At 35.4% G+C, this 19,786-nt stretch overlaps 1 protein-coding gene across 1 annotated transcript in view; it reads right to left on the minus strand.

The window, feature by feature from the left end:
• The window catches only part of DPP10 (dipeptidyl peptidase like 10), a 713,494-nt gene that overhangs the window by 376,560 nt on the left and 317,148 nt on the right, over positions 1 to 19,786 (minus strand). The window contains exon 4 of the mRNA XM_053669952.1: positions 8,743 to 8,837. Within this exon, the coding sequence (XP_053525927.1) occupies positions 8,743 to 8,837 (95 nt within the window). The remainder of the gene's footprint in view (positions 1 to 8,742; positions 8,838 to 19,786) is intronic.

Genomic DNA, 19,786 nt, shown 5'->3' on the forward strand with positions numbered 1-19,786 from the left:
GTCAGAACTATTTTATTTTCTCACAATCACATCTTCAGCAGTTGTTACAATATGTAAGATAAAATAAAGTCATAATAAAAGTATTAGATGATTCAGTCAAATAATAATAAATAATACAGTACATTTTTAATCCTCAGGGATGATGGATTGTATTGCTACATCCTATGTTAATTTCCTCATTTCACTGCAAGTCTTTTTCAACCAGGTCAGTAACACTTCCTTAATTGTACTGTTATATACAGAAAACACATATAAATATATACATAAAGCAATTAAATACTACATATATTCTATTGTCAAGATTAATTGGGAAATATTAAAACAGAATTGCTGATTTAATGCCATTTAAACATCTGACAATGTTGATTGTTCTATTTCTGGCCGAAATGAAGCAATTAGTCAACAAAATCCTGTTCACTTTATCCTCAAACAAACCCTTCTATACCCACTTTACATTTTCTTCATTAGTACCATTCTAGTGGAAACCCTGAATCCTCTCTTATCTGTAACAATTCTGTGGCCTTCAAAGGGTCTCCCAGTTTCCACTTTAATTTCCCTAGAATGTTTTGCTCATTCTGTAGGCAGAGTGTTCTTCTAAAATATGACTCAGACATTGTGACTTTCTTCAAATTGTGCTTGTTGCTCAGAAAATAAAGCCTATACCTAGAAAACTCAACATAATATTCTTCCCAGTTATCCCACTGGGTTCATTTTGTATCATTCTCCACATCCTCTTCTACATGTGTATTTCCTGTTCTTGGAATAGATCGATGCAGTTCCCACACAAAGTTCTTTGTATTATTGTTCTTTCAGCTGATAAAACTCTTCAACCTGACCTTAAAAGTTTGTCTCTGTAGTGATCCTTTCCTAAACACATAATCCTTCTCTAGCTCCTTATGCTATTTTCTTTGGCAAAGACTCAATGCTAGACATAACTTCTTGTAACTTTACTTGATATTTGTTTATTGTTGGCTTACCAGCCTGCCTTGTTCACCATGTATCCCAAGAACCTGTAATATTATCTGACACATAGCAGGGTCTCAATAAGCATCTGGAAAACATATTAATAAACTAAGACATATAGGTCATTTCAGCAAAAATGCAGAAAAATTATAAAGGTGATGAGGGAGCTCTACAAAAAGCTCTACAAGATTTTAAAGATGGAAGAATATATAATATAAATAAGACTATTTCAGACAAATCTACCATGGGAAAGAAGGAAAGGCAGAGTGGTGTATGACTTGGTGATATGAGTGTGTGTGTGTGTGTGTAATGCAGCCAAGGTTGGTTCTCTTTGTCCACATAGGTGGTATTCTCACAAGAACTGAAAATATTTGTATGGAAAGAAAAAAAATATATATATACAAACACACAGGTTCATATACTAATCATATATGTTTAATCAAATTTTGCAAAATGCTTAAGTAAGAAATACTCAAATATACAAACTTTTATACATATAACACAAAATAATTTGTTTTTCTTTACAAGGAATTTTGAATGGAATACTCACCTTGGTATATTAGAAGCAATACTGGACTAACAGTCCAGAAATTTGTACTCTATCCTCAGGACTACCCTAGATGTTTTAAGTCACTTTATTCCTCTGGGTCTCAGTTTCATTTTATTTGAACTGAAATGGGAGACAGGGAAAATGTTTTCTAGCTCTATAATGTGCTGCCATTATCATTTAAGATTTGCTGGAAGGTAAACTTCTTTAAATGCTCATTCATGTTCCATGAGCAAACTAAAACACTAATCTGTTTCTGTTGTAGTATGAGAAGTCTGTACTCTGTAGAACTGACAGGTTACAAAAGCTCTGCTGATGCACGCTTGTCCTTCAATAAAACTGCACAGACCAAAGTACTCTCAACTTCAAAAATGGGGGGCAGTAACATATCTCTAGGTCATGAAATTCAAAACCTTCAAACTTCTCTCGAACATGCATTATTTTTTGCTTAAATTCTGCCAAAATTAATAGAATAATTTGTGTTTTTTAATTTATAACTGACTTTACATTACTGGAAGATAGCCAATATAAAATTTTTCATAAAAATTGAAAGGCAAAAATATTCATCACATACTCAAAGGCATATAACTTGTCTTGAATAAGTCAAAATGAACTTACTGGGCCTGGACAGAATCCAGAGCATTGATGTCTCAGGAAGTTGGATTCCAATACAAATGTAATTAAATGCAGTAAAAACCTGGCTGTCTGTTAGCTTCCATCATCCTATCTGACACATACTAAAGCAATTTACACCTTTAAGGAGACTAATAAGAATCTTTAAAGAAGGAAATACTGGAATTGTAATAATTTTATTGTCCATTTTTAACAGGATAAATCAGACAAAAATGAAATAAGCTCTATTGAAATAGAGAAGCAAATGATGTCTAATAAAAAGTTATATTTATATCAGCATTTTGTCCCTATTCAAAGGAGTCTTTTAAATACACTACTCGGGTAATTTTTGTTTCTCTCAAAAGTGACTTATTCATGAATCTGCATAATCAGTTATATAGCTGATAATATAGTTTTATTAGCAACAATTTACACTGTTGCAGAAAAATGTTATCCATCTAAGATGCTTTGTCCCAGTGAATGAATCTGTTAATAGCATCTTTTTCCTAGATCATTCACAGTGGTATTTTAGGGTGAAACATAAAATAAAGTGGTCTCTTGTAAAACTTTATTTAAGAGGAAATGCATGAATAAATGTATGAAATTATAGGGTAATCATATCATAGTTTTAAACATATGGAGACAAGGGTATCTCTTGTCACACTTTGAATTTTTATACAAGTAGACTTCCAGGGTGAGGATCATAACTTTCCTAATTTTCCTGTTTTAGAAAATTGACCATCACTTCAAAAACTATGATAGAATTCATATTTACATGTGTCTAACTTACAGAAAAAATTAAACAAGCTAAATACATATGGTATATTCAAGATTTTCCCCCCTAAAGGATTTAATATAAAATAAATATTCCAATCTTTGCTGAAATACATGAAACTTCATTTATATTTACCTGAATATTCATAGTTATATGAATAAAGTTATATCATTCTTTGATGACCGAGTTGAAAATTATTTAGTGTAAATAAATATAATTTTCAAAATGAATAATGTGACTAAAATTATCTTTATATTTTAAGATGAATAATAAGAATAAAAGAAATATAAATATATCTAACAATAGGGAGTGATGCTTGCTATTAGGAAGGGCAGCGATATAACCAACCTAAAAGCAATTAAATTTAATTATTTATAAACAAAGTGAAACAATGGAAATAATTATGCTCTTTGGAATCCTTAATGGTCATAAGATTTTTATCCTCTAACTTAACAGATGAACACTTGCTTCCTGGTCAAAGAGGCTGACAGTAGTCAAAAAAGTAATATTAATTTACCTGAACAAAAAATGTGTCAATTACAAGTATCCCCCCAAAATTATAATAAAACTGGGGTTATTTTTTTGGCCTCTATCCTGTACTATGCAAAGGAAAGAATTTCAAGACCAAATGATTCTACTCATTAATACTGGCCTTCTTTGAAGAATGAAAGAAAAAAAGATAGGGAATGGAGGGCAGGGGAGGGGAGGGGAGGGTAGGGTAGGGTAGGGTAGGGTAGGGGAGAAGAGAGGAGAGGAGAGGAGAGGAGAGGAGAGGAGAGGAGAGGAGAGGAGAGGAGAGGAGAGGAGAGGAGAGGAGAGGAGAGGAGAGGAGAGGAGAGGAGAGGAGAGGAGAGGAGAGGAGAGGAGAGGAGAGGAGAGGAGAGGAGAGGAGAGGAGAGGAGAGGAGAGGAGAGGAGAGGAGAGGAGGATGGGAGGGAGGAAATACAAGAAAACTGTCTTCAGATAAGGAAGCTATAAACCACACTTTAAGATTTTTCTTGTTAATTGCTCATTGGAGAGCTATTGCTTTGATTCCACCTTGAAAAAATACCTTCTAACCATCACATGGTTTCCTTTGTATCTCAGCCTAAAACAGGATTTCTCAAACTTGGCATCACTGACATTTTCAGTTGTGTAATTCTTTGTTGTGAGGAGCTGTCTTGGGCATTGTACAATACTTCATGGAATCCCTGATGTCTACTCATTAGATTCCCTCAACCCCTTCCTTCCAGCCATAACAACCAAGAATGTCTCCCAAGCTGCCAAATGTCTCCTAGGGGCAAATGTATCCAGATTGAGAATCATAGATCTAGAGAAAGAAAAAAAAAACTGTACTGTCATGGACATAGCAATATGCATATGTGTACAGTTCCAGTGATTGCAATGGTTAATTAATACTCATTACATTACTAATGTCAGTCATTACTGGGTTATTGATATATACTGCTAAGTCCATATCTTTTGCAAAATAGCAAATTTTCCATGACTATAGCCAGCATGTGAGGCCACTGACTAATCAGAAATATGTGATAATCTTTCTTTATTTCAAATTGTAAAAGGTAAAATTTTAGGTGCCTTTATCCAGCAGTTCTTTACTTGTGATGCTATAATATTTCACAGGCACCTATTTCCTTAAACATGAATCAGCAAACAAGTTCCTTAATTTTGTGGTTGTACAGAGAGTTGGATGTACCTCCCAACCTGCATATATGCAGTGGCAGGACAAATAAAAAATTAACAAATAAAAATACTATGATGGCATGCAAGTCACCTAATGCTATCTCTGTGCATGGTAAGTCAACAGATATCTCCTGGTTATAGTTAAACCTACTATTATGTAATGGCCTATAAATAGAGAGTTGGACCCCCAAAAATGTAGCTAACATTTTCCTTGGAATCTTTTTTCTGCCACACATACATTTCCTCCATCTATTTTAGGATATTCATATATAGCATGTTTTTAAAGCTTGCAGATTTTTAGAATCAAAAAGATGTGATTCTCATCTATTGTTACAAGGTCTTTCTGGAAAAAAACAGCCATTATCAAAATAAAGAGAATGGTGTTTGTGACATTGATGTAACCTGACAGCCAAAGAAAGGGGGCTGGAATGTGCATATATAATCAAGGACAATTTCACTGTTTGAGTCAGTGAGGGTGGTGGACACCATTGAGTGAGCATATGTACTGTGTGACTGTTGCATTCTAAATGACTCAGTGAGTAGAGCAATCAATCTGCCTCAAATTTTATGTTAAGCTAGAACATTCCACCTCAGAAACTATTCTCATAATTCAGAAGACCACAGCTATGGGCAACTGGTGATTAGCGGCTTCATCAGAACAATGTGCCTGCTCATACATCATGTCTCCTGCTGAGTTTTTTGGCAAAACAGAAAATCACCCAGATGATTCAGCCACTCTACAGCTAAGATTGGGTGCCCTGTGACTTCTGGCTTTTCCCAAAACTACAATCACCTTTGAAATGGAAGAGATTTCAGGCCATTGATGAGATTCATGAAAATATGATGGGGCAGTGGATGCTGACTGGGAGAACTGTGTGAAGTCCCAAGGTGCCTACTTGAAGGGGACTGAAGTATCACTGTCATATGTATAATGTTCCTTGTATCTTATATCTCCTTCAATAAATGTCTCTATTTTTCATATTAGGTGGCCAGATACCTTCTGGACTGACCTTGTACGTCTTTCCATATTAGCACACAAACTTTTTTTCAGTAACATGGACAATCTTGGACCCATGTCTCCAATTCCATTTTAATTTGAAAAAGTGATTAGATACAATTATTTACGGGTCCTGATAATGTTCTGCCAAGACAATTGGTGAGATTCAATTTATTGACAGCAGAAAGAGGACAATAGCTAATACTTGTGAAACATTTCCTCATTATGTCATTGTGAGTGAGATTCTGTTTGAAATAGCTCTGGCTGTGAGACAACATTTTCTAACCATTAAAAAAGGCTAGAGCAGTTTTGGAGCTAAGTTACTTGTTTTATATAATCCCTCTTCAAAAAGTTATAAATCCTTTAATTTTCTCCTTCATTAGAAATCCATCTATGGTTAATCCCAAAGATCATCTTATAAAAATTATTTCAGGAAAAGAACTTACTTGTATTTTATTTTTGACAACCATGGCTATTATTGTTTCAGTCTGCTAACCATGATTACATAGCTAAAAGTACCCATTGTATTTTAAATGTGTCTAAGCATGAAAATGACAATATGGTGTTATTATCTTAATTTTTGAAATAAATTGACAGCAAAATATGTCTTGTTAATAATAGACAATCTGTCATCATATTTTTATCAATAATGCGATTTTCACAGGTAACTTGGAACACTTATCATAAAGCTTTTTAGAATAATTGGATTCAATTAACTATGATTACAATTAGAATATTAATAATTGTTCAGTGAAAAACTGCAGTATGGGTAAAATTCTTAAGCTGTGACAAGAGATTTTTTTCTAAAAGGATGTCTCCAATAGAACATAGATCCAGACTTTAGTCTAACATAGGCTTTAAAAAGACAACTCTATTTAATAATTCTATCTTGAAATTGGGAGGAAATGATTAAATGGGTTCCTCAGGAATCATAGCAATTTTTACTTTGGTTTACAGTTTTGGGTTAACTGGTTGCAAATACATGCCACACTTATTTGCTTGCCCACCCACTGAAGTCTGACACTTCTATAATTTAGAAATTGCTTAATTATCTGTGTTGTGAAATAAATGTCTTAAGGGAGCCTATGAATCTTGGAATATCAGTGAATTAGAATATTTGCTAAATAAAACTTTGTGGTAATTAAGAGTCATAACCTACATAGAAGAGGAAAGAAAATTCTTAAAAGGATTTAAGAAGATTAAACACAGGCACAAAAATAACATGGTGTTAATCAGCATATGAAGAAAACTACAGTGAGGTGAAGTGGGGGTGGTGTGAAGGACCAATAATAAAACTATGGTAATAAAATAATAAGCAAAACTTTTGTTTTTCTTTCTTTTGATGTATCATAGAGGCTAAGAAAGCAAGGAATAGGTAATAAAAATACATAAATCGTGACCACAGTGAAGACCTCATTAACCTGTGTAAGGGGAATGATCACTAAAGAACAGTCACATAACCAAATATTCAGTGAGGTACTGAGTGTTTATACCTAACTTAAATGCTTAGCCACTGGCAATATATACAACCCCCCAAAAGTGATACTTTGTAATAAAGGGAACAAAGTCAAAAAGCATTTAATTTTTTCTCTTAATGAATTTTATTGAAAATCAACTCACAGTGACTTTAGCCGGCAAATAATATACCCTCTCATCATTATCACTTCTTGTGTTATGCCTCCTGTCCATTGAGCTCAGCACTCTCAGTGATTCCTAAGCCTCTTCTTTAGTATCACTGAGGACCATCTAAGACATAATAAAAACTGCTCTATATTGCTTAACAAACTTTTTCATGAGGGTTAGTATTATCTCCCATAAGAAAAATCATATTCTTAAAAAGTGAGTAAATGCCTTATATGCACTCAGCATTCCACAAATGCTATTGAGAGTTGTATCCTGAATAGGTGTTCTTTTAATATCTATGAATTACTTTATTAGTTTAAAAATAAAAATACCATTACCCTCTGTTAGTAATAACTTAATTGCTAAAGTATATGAACCCATATAATTACTTCACAATTTGCAAAGACCATTTTCTCTTAACACATAAAAACAATAAACAGCAGAATGTTGTAGCCCAGGGTGTCCAACCCACAGCTTGTGGGCCACTTGCATCCCTGGATGGCTGTGAACACCAGCCCAACACAAAATCATAAATTATTTAAAACATTATGAGATTTTCTTGTTTTCATTAGGGTTTGCATATTTAATGTGTGGCCTAAGACAACCCTTTTTCCAGTGTGGCCAGAGATGCCAAAAGGTTGGACACCCCTCTTAAGTCCATTTCTCCTACCTGGCCATCCTAAATACATATGAAGACCAAGTGTTGATTTCCAAATGTACAAGAAGAAATAAGTTTTAAAAATAATTTGCACATTGCTTTTATTTGTTGTAGTCTCTTGAGGAGACTACATGTTTTGTGTATATCACAAACTTATCTAATAGGCAATATATTGAACCTTTAGTTATCTAGAAAAGGGAGCAAATAACTGTTCAGTGGTATTTTATGGCTAGATTTTGAAGATTTGCAACAGATTGTTATCATTTACTCTTAGGTAATCATAGCTAAATCTAATTTTAAGATGACTGAATTTAACAGAAATGGCAACATTTATATTCCTATCTAAGAATAAAATGCATTCATTTATTTGAACAACTATACTAAATAATGATTCTGGAGTAGGAAATAATATTGACAGAATACTGCATTTTAAAAGTAAACCATTCATCTCCTATGGAAAGTCAATTTTAGAAAGGCTTCCTTTTGCTTAATCCAGAAAACCACAACAGAGTAGAAAGAATTTAGACAGAAGGAAAAGTAGAGGGAGAGAAAAAGCTAATAATAACTTTGGACTAGACTTTTTTTTAAATCTTGGAATTTGTATGACTAATTTTACATGAAAATATTGGAGGAAATATTCATTGTAAGAAATCATTATTCTTGGAAATACTGACTTATTCACTAAAATGGATAAACAGGAAGAAAATGAAGCAAATGGTGCCATGGGTATTTTCCATCAATACGTATACTGATTCTAATGATATCCCAGCCCTAACTCTTCACCTAAAATTCTTTGCAAATGATATAGCTGAAGAAAAGAAAGATATGTACACCTAGAGAATACTCTAAACAATACTGAAATGCATAAATAATTGTTCATTACTTACAAAAGTTGTGTTTTCCAATAATAATGTGGTAGCATTTGTTTCTATATTCAGTTTAATGACATGTCCATTCTCGCTTTTATACACCACATCTGTATCTGCAACAACAAAGATATTAACAATAGACAAACAGATTGACTAGCTAATAAATAGCTGTAGAGGAAAAATGTGTGTAATAAACAGACACATTAGAATGATCATTGTTAGCCTTTAATAACCTGAGCAGATTTCTAAACTTGGTCCAAATTAATGGTCTTCCATGATATGGAAGCCCGCCTAGCCTATGGTATATTGTGCAATGAAAATAAGGTTAGTGAGAGAGCCATTCAGATTCCTGGTTTAACAATAAAAATTAATTAAAATATGGGCAGTTGGCTGCCCATTCTGACATGACAAAGACAGAAGAATGAGAAGCGCCTCCAGTATCAATGTAAGCTGTTACTGATTAATGATCATGTTAAATATTCAGAAAGTGCTGCCAGTTAAGCACAAGTACACAGTTCTAAGTCAACTCACATTGAATCACCATCATGCAGGCTTTTTCAAACGTCCAGTCTTACTACTATCAATTCCGATTCAGCCTCTTTCTCCTTTGGGTTGAAATTTAGTCTCTGGTATTTTATCCGGTTTGTGTGATCACAGATAAAAAGTCCTAATGATAAGGCTCTTCTTGTGCATAACATTCTAAAATGAAGACATTTCAAGCTACACTAATTACCTCCAAATTTTTATGATGATGGGATTTTCAATAGATGTATTATATTCATGTACTATATGCTGACCAGTGATGCCTCCTTTTAAAAATCTTTTAAAAGTTTTTTATATTCATATCATTTACCAGCATATCAGTATAATGAAATGTCCCTTATTTTAAAAGCCAAATAAAGGTACAACCACTGATATACAGATGGCCGATAGACATGAAAAGATGCTTAACATCACTAATCCTCAGAGAAATGCAAATTAAAAATCACAATGAGATACCATCTCACACCTGTTAGAAAGGCTATCATCAATAAATCAACAAACAATAAGTGCTGGTGAGGATGTGGAGGAAGGGAGACCTTTTTTCACTGTTGGTGGGATTACAGCCACTGTGGAAAACAACATGGAGATACCTCAAAACATTCAAAATGGATATGCATTTTGACCTAGCAAACTCACTTTTGGAAGGAACCCAAAACACTAATTGGAAAGAACATAAGTACCCCTACGTTCATTGCAGCATTATTTACAATCACCAAGATATGGAAGTAGCCCAAGTGCCCATCAGTAGATGAGTAGATAAAACAACTATGTGACATTTACACAATAAAATACTACTGGGCAGTACAAAAGCAGAAAAGTTTAACCTTTGCAACAATGTGGATGGACCTGGAGAACATTATGGTAAGTGAAATAAGCCAGTCGTAGAAAAACAAACACCATATGATTTCACTCATATGTGGAATTGAATGAACAAACTAAACTAACAAGGAAAATGTGGACAGACTCATAGATGGAGAGCAGGATGACAGCCAATGGTAAGGAGCGGTGAGGAGATGGAGGGACTGAGCAAAAAGAACAAAGGGCTCATGGGTGTGGACAACAGTGTGGTGATTGCTTGTGGCCAACCCTGTCCTGCAGAGTCTGCCTGTTGTGGCTTATGATGTTTTCCATACAGAGCTGAGTCACATTTGCCAGGCCAAGACAAACCGGTCCCCTACAATTGCTGGTGGGGGTGGGGTGGATATAAAGGGACTAAATGGTAATAGAAAAATTATAATGAAGATCAAATAAAAAAATACTCATAAAATTCGATAAATATCAGGATTATAAAAACAAACAAAATTTCTGAAACAGCATACCATTGTATCTACTTTGTCAACTTTAGAAGAATAATATTTTCATTTAAAATAATTAAATTGTTTCTGGACAGCTGCCGATTTTATATATATTTTGAGTTACATTCAATCACATTCATCAGCGAATTAAATATTAGGAATACCTCAATCTAAAAATATCAAACTGAGGGAAAACTGCCAGAAAGCAATCTTGAGTTGTTTTCTTTCTAATAATTATAATATCTTTCCAGGCTTACCTACTAACCTTCTCTATGGTATTAAACATCTCAATGCCCCTGTGCTTCTTGGAAGAAAGGCAGTACTCAGGTTTAGTCCACTACTGGTAATGAATTGGGTTACATGAATTATAACCACTCAGATCCTGAATGTCTTCATCTGTGTAATGATACAAGTACACTGCAATGGAGGGTTATAAACATTATATAGAAATACCTGACACTCTGGAAAAGCAAGATTTTCTGACCTGTTTTTCAGTTATTATTATAAATAGTAACACCTACAAATTATATGGTGAGAAGCAATCAGTACTAAAAAAATGAAGCTTGTTTTCTTTTTTCTTTCTGCTTCATTCAGAAGACTGAGAGTCCAATATGACTCTTCTATTATTAGAGTCAAGGATGGCAGAGAAAGCCAATAGTTCTTGACCTTAATCACATAGGGACAGTGACATGTTAGACCCAGGGCCCGGAGTATACAGAAAAACAAATGGTGTTTCAAGAAAAGAGTAAAAGAAGCAATGTTCCCAAGTTACTCTCAGAGACAGCCTGTATAGACTGCAAGATAGTCCCATGTGATCTTTAAAATAAGGTCTTGGCACAGAGATGAGGACTGGGGGGGGGGGAAATGGGAGGGAGGGGGGAGACCGGGCGGGGGGGTGGGGGGGATGGGAGAAATAGATACAAAAAAAATGTACTTGAAAAGTAACTAAATAAAATTTAATATTAAAAAAAATAAAAATAAAATAAGGTCTTGGCCCTGGTTGGTGGTGTAGCTCAGTGGACTGAGCGCGGGCCTGCGAACCAGACAATCGCGGTTCGATTCCCAGTCAGGGCACATGCCAGGGTTGCAGGCCGGTTCCCTGCAGGCCAGTTCCCAGCAGAGGACGCACGAAAGGCAACCATACATTGATGTTTCTCTCCCTCTCTCCTTCCCTTCCTTCTAAAGATAAATAAATAAAATCTTTAAAAAAATAATTAATAAATAAAATAAGGTCTTGTAAATTTTTTAAATTTATTTTTTATTGATTATGCCATTACAGTTGTTCTATTTCCCCCTTCATTCCCCTCCACCCTACCCCCCATCCCCACCATTACCCCCCTTTAATTTATGACCATGTGTCTCAAGTTCTTTAGATTCTATATTTCCCATACTATTCTTGCCCCCCATCTATTTTCTATCTACTGTCTATGCTACTTATTTTCTGTACCTTCTCCCCCCCTTCCCCTCCTCCCACTCCCCTGTTGCTAACCCTCCTTGAGATCTTCATTTCTATGTTTCCACTCCTGATCTAGCTGTCCTTTTAGTTTGCTTTTGTTTTAGGTGTGGTTGGTAATAATTGTGAGTTTGCTGTCCTTTCACTGTTCATGTTTTTTTAACTTATTTTTCTTAGATAAGTCCCCTTAACATTTCATATAATAAGGGCTTGGTGATGATGAACTCCTTGAATTTGATCTTATCTGAGAAGCACTACTGATTGATTGATTGATTGATAATTTTTGGAGGAATGGGAAAGGAGAGAAAAAGATAGAGAGAAAAACACCAATGTGTGGTTGCACCTCACACAGCCCCACCTGGGGCACCTGTCCCGTAACCCAGCCTTGTGCCCTGACTGGGAATTGAATCAGGGACCTTTTGGTTCACAGGCTGGCACTCAATCCATTGAGCCATACCAGCCAGGGCAAAAATTTTTTTAAGTAGGAAAAATTCCCTGGCTTATGTGGCTCAGTGGATTGAGTGCCAACCTGTGAACTAAAGGGTCACTGGTTCAATTCCCAATCAAGGCACATGCCTAGGTTGTGGGCCAGGTCCCCAGTGGGAGGTATGTGAGAGGCAAACACACATTTCTCTCCCTCTCTTTTTCTTGCCCTTCCCCTCTCTAAAAATAAATACATAAACTATAAAAAACAGGAAAATAAAATAGAGAGGAAGCTTTTCAGAAAGTGTTGTTCAAGTACAGTTGTACTCTCCATTTTCCTGCCACCACTTTCCCCTGCACCACCCACCCCCACCCTCAATTCTTCCCCACTTTGGCTTTGTCCTTGTGCGCTTTATACATGTCCCTGGTTGACCCTTTCCCTTCTTTGTACAACCTTTGGAATGTCTGTTGTCAGCTATAAATACATTTGATTACTTTTATTATTAATTTTACCTGTTGTCCTTTAGTGATGTTGAAGAAATAACAGGTTTATGCACATCATAAAAAATGTTGATTCTTATTTCTTTTCTATCTTCACTTTATTTTCTATCTCAAATATATTATCACAGCCTAACAGCAATACCAGTCATCAGAGCTACTTGATCTAGTCAGCTGATTCTGGTCTCTTGCCTTCTTGATCTCATTAATGCTTGCTTGAATCAATAGTGCACCCAAACTAATCCTGTCTGTTATTTTTCTTAATATTCTCAATTCTTTTTTTTTAATTTTATTTATTTATCTTTAGAGGGGTAAGGGAAGGAGAGAGGGAGAGAAATATCAATGTATGGTTGCCTCTCATGTGTCCCCTGCCAGGAACTGGCCTGCAACCCAGGCATGTGCCCTGACTGGGAATCAAACCACAATCTCTTGGTTCGCAGGCCCACGTGCAATCCACTGAGTTACACCAGCCAGGGCAATATTCTCAATTCTGTATCATTTCTTGGTGTTCATGAACATTACTATCATAGATTAGCAAGAAGAGACAAATAGTATGCCTTAACAAATCATCATTATAATAGTTTTACAAGAAATTACGAGAAAAAGGCTTTCCCTTCTTCTACTGCACAATGGAGATGAATATAGCAAAAAATCACTAAATGAGTGTCGCACACACACACACACACAGGAGAGAAGTACACTGAAGAATCTTAAATGGGGCTGAAGTCTGTGGACTTGTTAGAGAACGATTTAGTGTGAAGGGCGGTTTCCCTACAATGGAAGAGACAGAGTAACATGTGGCCCCATTGTCTCTCTTAGCAAGAGAGAACTTTAGGCAGCTAGGAGGTGGTACAAGAGGCAGAATAAGGAAAATTCGCTTACATTTTTCTTAGAACCAAAATATAAAAAAGTGAAGCTTGTTTGAGAAGATAAAGATTACCCTTACCATGTTTTAAAGATAAATTTTGTTAGACTTGAAATAAATCTACATAAGTTGAGATTTTGTAAATGCCTTTAGATCTACTCTCTTGTGAGTTTTACTGTCAATGTTACATTAGTAGATTTTTTAAAAATTCAAATGTAATTCTCTAGCTTAATATTTAATACAAATTTCTGCATAAATTATTTTAAAAGCATCTAATGTCTGCCATTATTAATTCTTCTTAATTTTTTCTGGTCTTTCAAATCTGGTCTTTGGGGTGTCATATTTATCCTACTTTACTGATTTATAGTCACTTGTGGAAAATCCCAGTTTTAAAATTCCCATTATTCCATTTAATTAATTACTTTCAGGAACTGTATTTCAAAACTTTCACCTCATATTTTGTTTAATATTAGGTAGTGACATATGAGTGAATCAGGTCAAGGAGTGAAGTACATTAACAAAGGAAGGTTAAGGTAGGTGCACTTGAAATATTTTTAAAACACAATATTATGCATGTCTATACAGTACTGTCATTGAATAAACTATCTTCCTTTTAAGCTCAATGAAAGTTGTCAACTATCCTAAATACATACTTAATTTAGTCAGTTTTTTTTTAATGAAGAGGTGTGAACCATCACTGTGTAGCCTCTCCATTCTAAGCTCCAAGAATGTATTTTTAATTTTTGTGCCCCTATATTACTGTGATTTCTCTCCAATTCCTTTTCTAACAAAGGGAAAACAGCACATTGTAACTTGGCGAGACCTTATGAAGTTAATGCAACCTTTTAATTTATACCTTTTCCACACAAAGACACAAGTCAAACACTTCCCATTACATCCCTTTGTGCCTCCACCTCAACTGTCAGGACAATGAACCAAAGCAGGCTGCATCCATAAGACTGAACCATACATTGCTAAAACTGGACAAATTTCTTAATTACCAAACAACTGTTTACTCAATACTCACTTCAAGATGGTTACCTTTCTGTGTCCCCCAATCTTATCTTAAACTATTATATCCTGAAATGTTCCCAGCTCTGACAAGAACCACATTAAAAGATCTGTCTTAACCAGCTGTATACAGACCTATTTCCCCCAACCATGCCACTCCCTCCTTCTGCATATTGTGAACTGACAAAATGCTGTCATCCCTAATTGAAATAGGTAATAACTTAGCTTTTTTTTAACAGGTTATTTTAGAGGTCTTCTTGGAAGTTGACAGTTGACAAAATTTACCTCCCATGTATATCAGTAAAAAATCACCTTATTGGCTATTGTTAATGTTTTTGATAATTTAACGTTGACATAATTTGTTTCTAATGTTTCAAAATCAAATCTATCTATATATCAAATCAATCATCTACCTAAGAGGTAGATGATTTTCAAAAAAGGGAAAAATCAATTATTTGAGACACTTTAATACAAATATAATGTTCATCTTTTTAAAAGTCCATTTTTATATCTAAAATAAAATTTGCATAACTTTGTTTTTAAAATTTACACTTGATAATCTGAGCATTTTTAAAAACAGTATAACAAAGTGATAAAACAGTTGTCATAGAGCCCTGACTGGCGTAGCTCAGTGGGTTGAGCGAGGGCCTGTAAACCGGAGTATCGGGGTTCAATTCCCAGTCAGGGCACATGCCTGGGTTGCAGGCAAGTTCCCAGCAGGGGACGCATAAGAGGCAACCATACATTGATATTTCTCTCCCACTCTTTCTCCTTCCCTTTCCCTCTCTCAAAAAATAAATAAATAAAATAATTTACAAAAAAAACAGTTGTCATAGAAAATATTCTAAGGAATGTAGCAAGGATTTGTTCAATATTAAATTAATAGTTGACAATTAATTAAATATATCACTGGTAAATCTAGAATACTGAGTTAACACAGCAGGCCTCCCACACTTCATCTGACCTTCCATTCTAAATGACAGCTTTGCTGGAAAGAGTAATCTTGGATGTAGGTCCTTGTCTTTCATGACTTCAAATACTTCTTTCCAGCCCCTTCTAGCCTGCAAGGTTTCTTTTAAGAAATCAGCTGATAGCCTTATGGGCACTCCTTTGTAGGTAACTCTCACTTTTCCTCTTGTTGCTTTTAAGATTCTCTTTATCATTAATTTTGGGTATGTTAATGATGATGTGTTTTGGTGTGTTCCTCTTTGGGTCCAACTTCTTTGGGACTCTTTAGGCTTCCTGGACTTCCTAGAAGTCTATTTCCTTTGCCAGACTGGGAAAGTTTTCCTTCATTATTTGTTCAAATAAGTTTTCAATTTCTTACTCTTGTTCTTCTCTTTCTGGCACCCCTATAATTTGGATACTGAAACATTTCAGGTTGTCTCAGAGGTTCCTAAGTCTCTCTTCACTTTTTTTTCATTTTATAATTAATTTTATTTAGTTATTTTTTTAAGTAAAGTTTTTTGTCTATTTTTCCCATCCCAGCCTCCCCCGCCCCTTGCTCCCCACCTCCCTCCCATTTCTACCCCCCTTAGTTCTCATCCCTGTGTCCTTCCTATTTGTTCCTCCAAGCCCTCCCCCTTTTTCCCCTTAACTACCCTTCCTTCTCCCCTCTGGTTACTATCTCCTTGTTCTCTATTTCAGTGTCTTTTTTCTTCTGCTTGCTTATTTGTTTTGTTGTTTAGCTTCCTGTTAAAGGTGAGATCATATGGTATTTGTCTTTCAACACCTGGCCTATTTCACTCAGCATAAGGCTTTCCAGTTCCATCCATGTTGTTGCAAAAGGTAGTAGCTCCTTCTTTCTCTCTGCAGCATAGAATTCCATGGTGTATATGTACCACAATTTTTTGATCCATTCATTTACTGATGGGCACCTAGGTTGCTTCCAACTCTTGGCTATTGTAAATTGTGCTGCTATGAACATTGTGGTGCATAGGTTCTTTGATATTGATGTTTTAGGATTCTTAGGATATAATCCCAGCAGTGGAATTGCTGGGTCAAAAGGCAGGTCAATTTTTATTTTTCTGAGAAAATTCCATACTGTTTTCCATAATGGTTGTGCCAGTCTGCAATCCCACCAACAGTGAACTAAGGACCCCTTTTCCCCACACTCTCTCCAACATTGGTTGTTTGTTGCTTTGTTTATGATAGCCATCCTGACTGGTGTAAAGTGGTATCTCATTGTGGTTTTAATTTACATCTCTCTGATAGCTAATGATATTGAGCATCTCTTCATGTGTCTCTGAATGTTCTGTATGTCCTCCTTGGAGAAGTGTTTGTTCAAGTCCTTTTCCCATTTTTTTTATTGAGTTGGGTGTCTTCTTAGAGTGGAGTTGTGTAAGTTCTTTGTATATTTTGGAGATTAAACCTTTGTCTGAGGTATCATTGGCAAATATGTTTTCCCATACACTTGGTTGTCTTCCTAATTTAATACTGTTTTCTTTAGCCACGCAGAAGCTTTTTATTTTGATGAGATCCCATTTGTTTATTATTTCCTTTACATTTCTTGCTCTAGGGGACATATCAGTAAAGAAGTTGCTGCATGAAATATCTGAGATTTTCTCGCCAATATTCTCCTTTAGGGCTTTAATGGTGTCATGACTTACATTTACGTCTTTTATCCACCTTAAATTTATTTTGGTGTATGGTATAAGTCTGTGCTCAAGTTTCATTGTTTTGCACGTAGCTATCCAGTTCTCCCAACACCATTTGTTGAAGAGGCTATCTTTACTCCATTTTATGTTACTGCCCCCTTTGTCGAATATTAATTGGCTGTAGAGGGTTGGGTTGATCTCTGGGCTCTCTGTTTTGTTCCATTGGTCTATGTGCCTGTTTTTATGCCAGTACCAGGCTGTTTTGATTACAGTGGCCTTGTAATATAGTTTGATATCAGGTATTGTGATCCCTCCTACTTTGTTCTTCTTTCTCAAAAGAGCAGCTGCTATTCGGGCTCATTTATGGTTCCATATAAATTTTCGAAGTGTTTGTTCTATGTCTGTGAAATATGCCATTGGTACTTTAATAGGTATTGCATAGAATCTATATATTGCTTTGGGTAGTATAGACATTTTGATGATGTTAATTTTTCCAATCCATGAACAAGGTATATGTTTCCATTTGTTTGTGTCTTCCTTGATTTCTTTCTTCAGGGCTGTGTAGTTTTCTGCATACAGGTCTTTTACCTCCTTAGTTAGGTTTATTCCCAGATATTTTATTTTTCTTTTTGCTATATTGAATGGGATTTTTTTTCTTTATTTCTGCTTCTGCTGATTCACTGTTGGTATACAAAAATTCCTTTGCTTTCTGGATATTGACGTTGTAACCAGCTCTTTTGCCAAAGTCATTAATTAGTTCGAGCAGTTTTTGGGTAGAGTCTATAGGATTTTCCATATATACTACCATGTCATTTGCAAACAGTGACAGTTTTGCTTCCTCCTTTCCTATTTGGATGCCTTTTATTTCCTTTTCTTGCTTGATAGCTGTGGCTAAAACTTCCAATACTATATTGAATAGAAGTGGTGAAAGTGGACAACCTCGTCTTGTTCCTGATCTTAGTTGAAAAGCTTTTAATTTTTGGCCATTGAGTATGATATTGGCTGTAGGTCTCTCATATATGGCCTTTATTATTTTGAGAAATGCTCCCTGTATTCCCACTTTGTTGAGTGTTTTTATCATAAATGGCTGTTGTACCTTATCGAAAGCTTTTTCCACATCTATTGATATGATCATGTGATTTTTGTCTTTGATTTTGTTTATGTGATGTATTACATTTATTGATTTGTGAATATTGAACCATCCTTGCATCCCAGGGATGAACCCCACTTGGTCATGGTGTATGATCTTTTTGATATATTGTTGGATGCGATTTGCCAATATTTTGTTGAGGATTTTAGCATCTATGTTCATCAGCGGTATTGGCCTGAAGTTTTCTTTCTTTGTTGTGTCTCTATCTGGTTTTGGAATTAAGATGATGCTGGCTTCATAAAAAGAATTTGGGAGTTTTCCATCCTTCTGGATTTTTTGGAATAGTCTGTGGAGAATAGGGGTTAGCTCTTCCTTAAATGCTTTGTAGAATTCTCCTGTGAAACCATCTGGTCCTGGGCTTTTGTGTGATGGGAGTTTTTTGATTAGTGCTTCAATTTCTTTTGCTGTTATTGGTGTATTTAGATTTTCTGCTTCTTTTTCACTGAATTTTGGGAGATTGTATTTTTCTAGAAATGTGTCCATTTCCCCTAGGTTCTCAAATTTCTTGGCATACAGTTCTTCATAGTAATTTCTTACAATCCCTTCTACTTCTGTGGTATCAGTTGTAATCTCTCCTCTTTCATTTCTGATTGTGTTTATTTGTGTCCTCTCTCTTCTTTTCTTGATGAGCCTACTTAAAGGCTTGTCTATTTTGTTTATCTTCTCAAAGAACGAACTCCTGGATTCATTGATCCTTAAAATTGTGCTTTTAGTTTCTATGTCATTTAATTCTGCTCTAATCTTGGTTATTTCCTTCCTTCTGCTTGCTCTGGGCTGTCTTTGTTGTTGTTCCTTGAGTTCTTGCAGGCGTAGGGTTAGATTGTTTGTTTGAAATGTTTCCGTCTTCTTTAGGTAGGCCTGTATTGCTATAAACTTCCCTCTCAGGACTGCCTTGGCTGTGTCCCATAAGTTTTGGGTTGTTGTGAGATCATTTTCATTCGTTTCCAGAAACATTTTGATTTCTTCCCTAATTTCATTCTTGACCCATTCGTTGTTTAATAGCATACCATTCAGTCTCCATGTTTTGGGTGCTTTTGTGTTTTTTTCTTTGAGGTCGGTTTCTAATTTCAGTCCCTTGTGATCAGAAAAGATGCTTGGTATGATTTCAATTTTCTTGAATTTTCTGAGGCTCGTTTTGCGTCTTATCATGTGGTCTATCTTTGAAAATGTTCCATGTTCATATGAAAAGAATGCGTATTTAGCTTCTTCGGGATGAAGGGCTCTATA

Source organism: Artibeus jamaicensis, unplaced genomic scaffold (genome assembly GCF_021234435.1).
Source record: "Artibeus jamaicensis isolate MK-2021 breed Jamaican fruit bat unplaced genomic scaffold, CSHL_Jam_final contig_536, whole genome shotgun sequence".
Classification (NCBI taxonomy): Eukaryota; Metazoa; Chordata; class Mammalia; order Chiroptera; family Phyllostomidae; genus Artibeus; species Artibeus jamaicensis.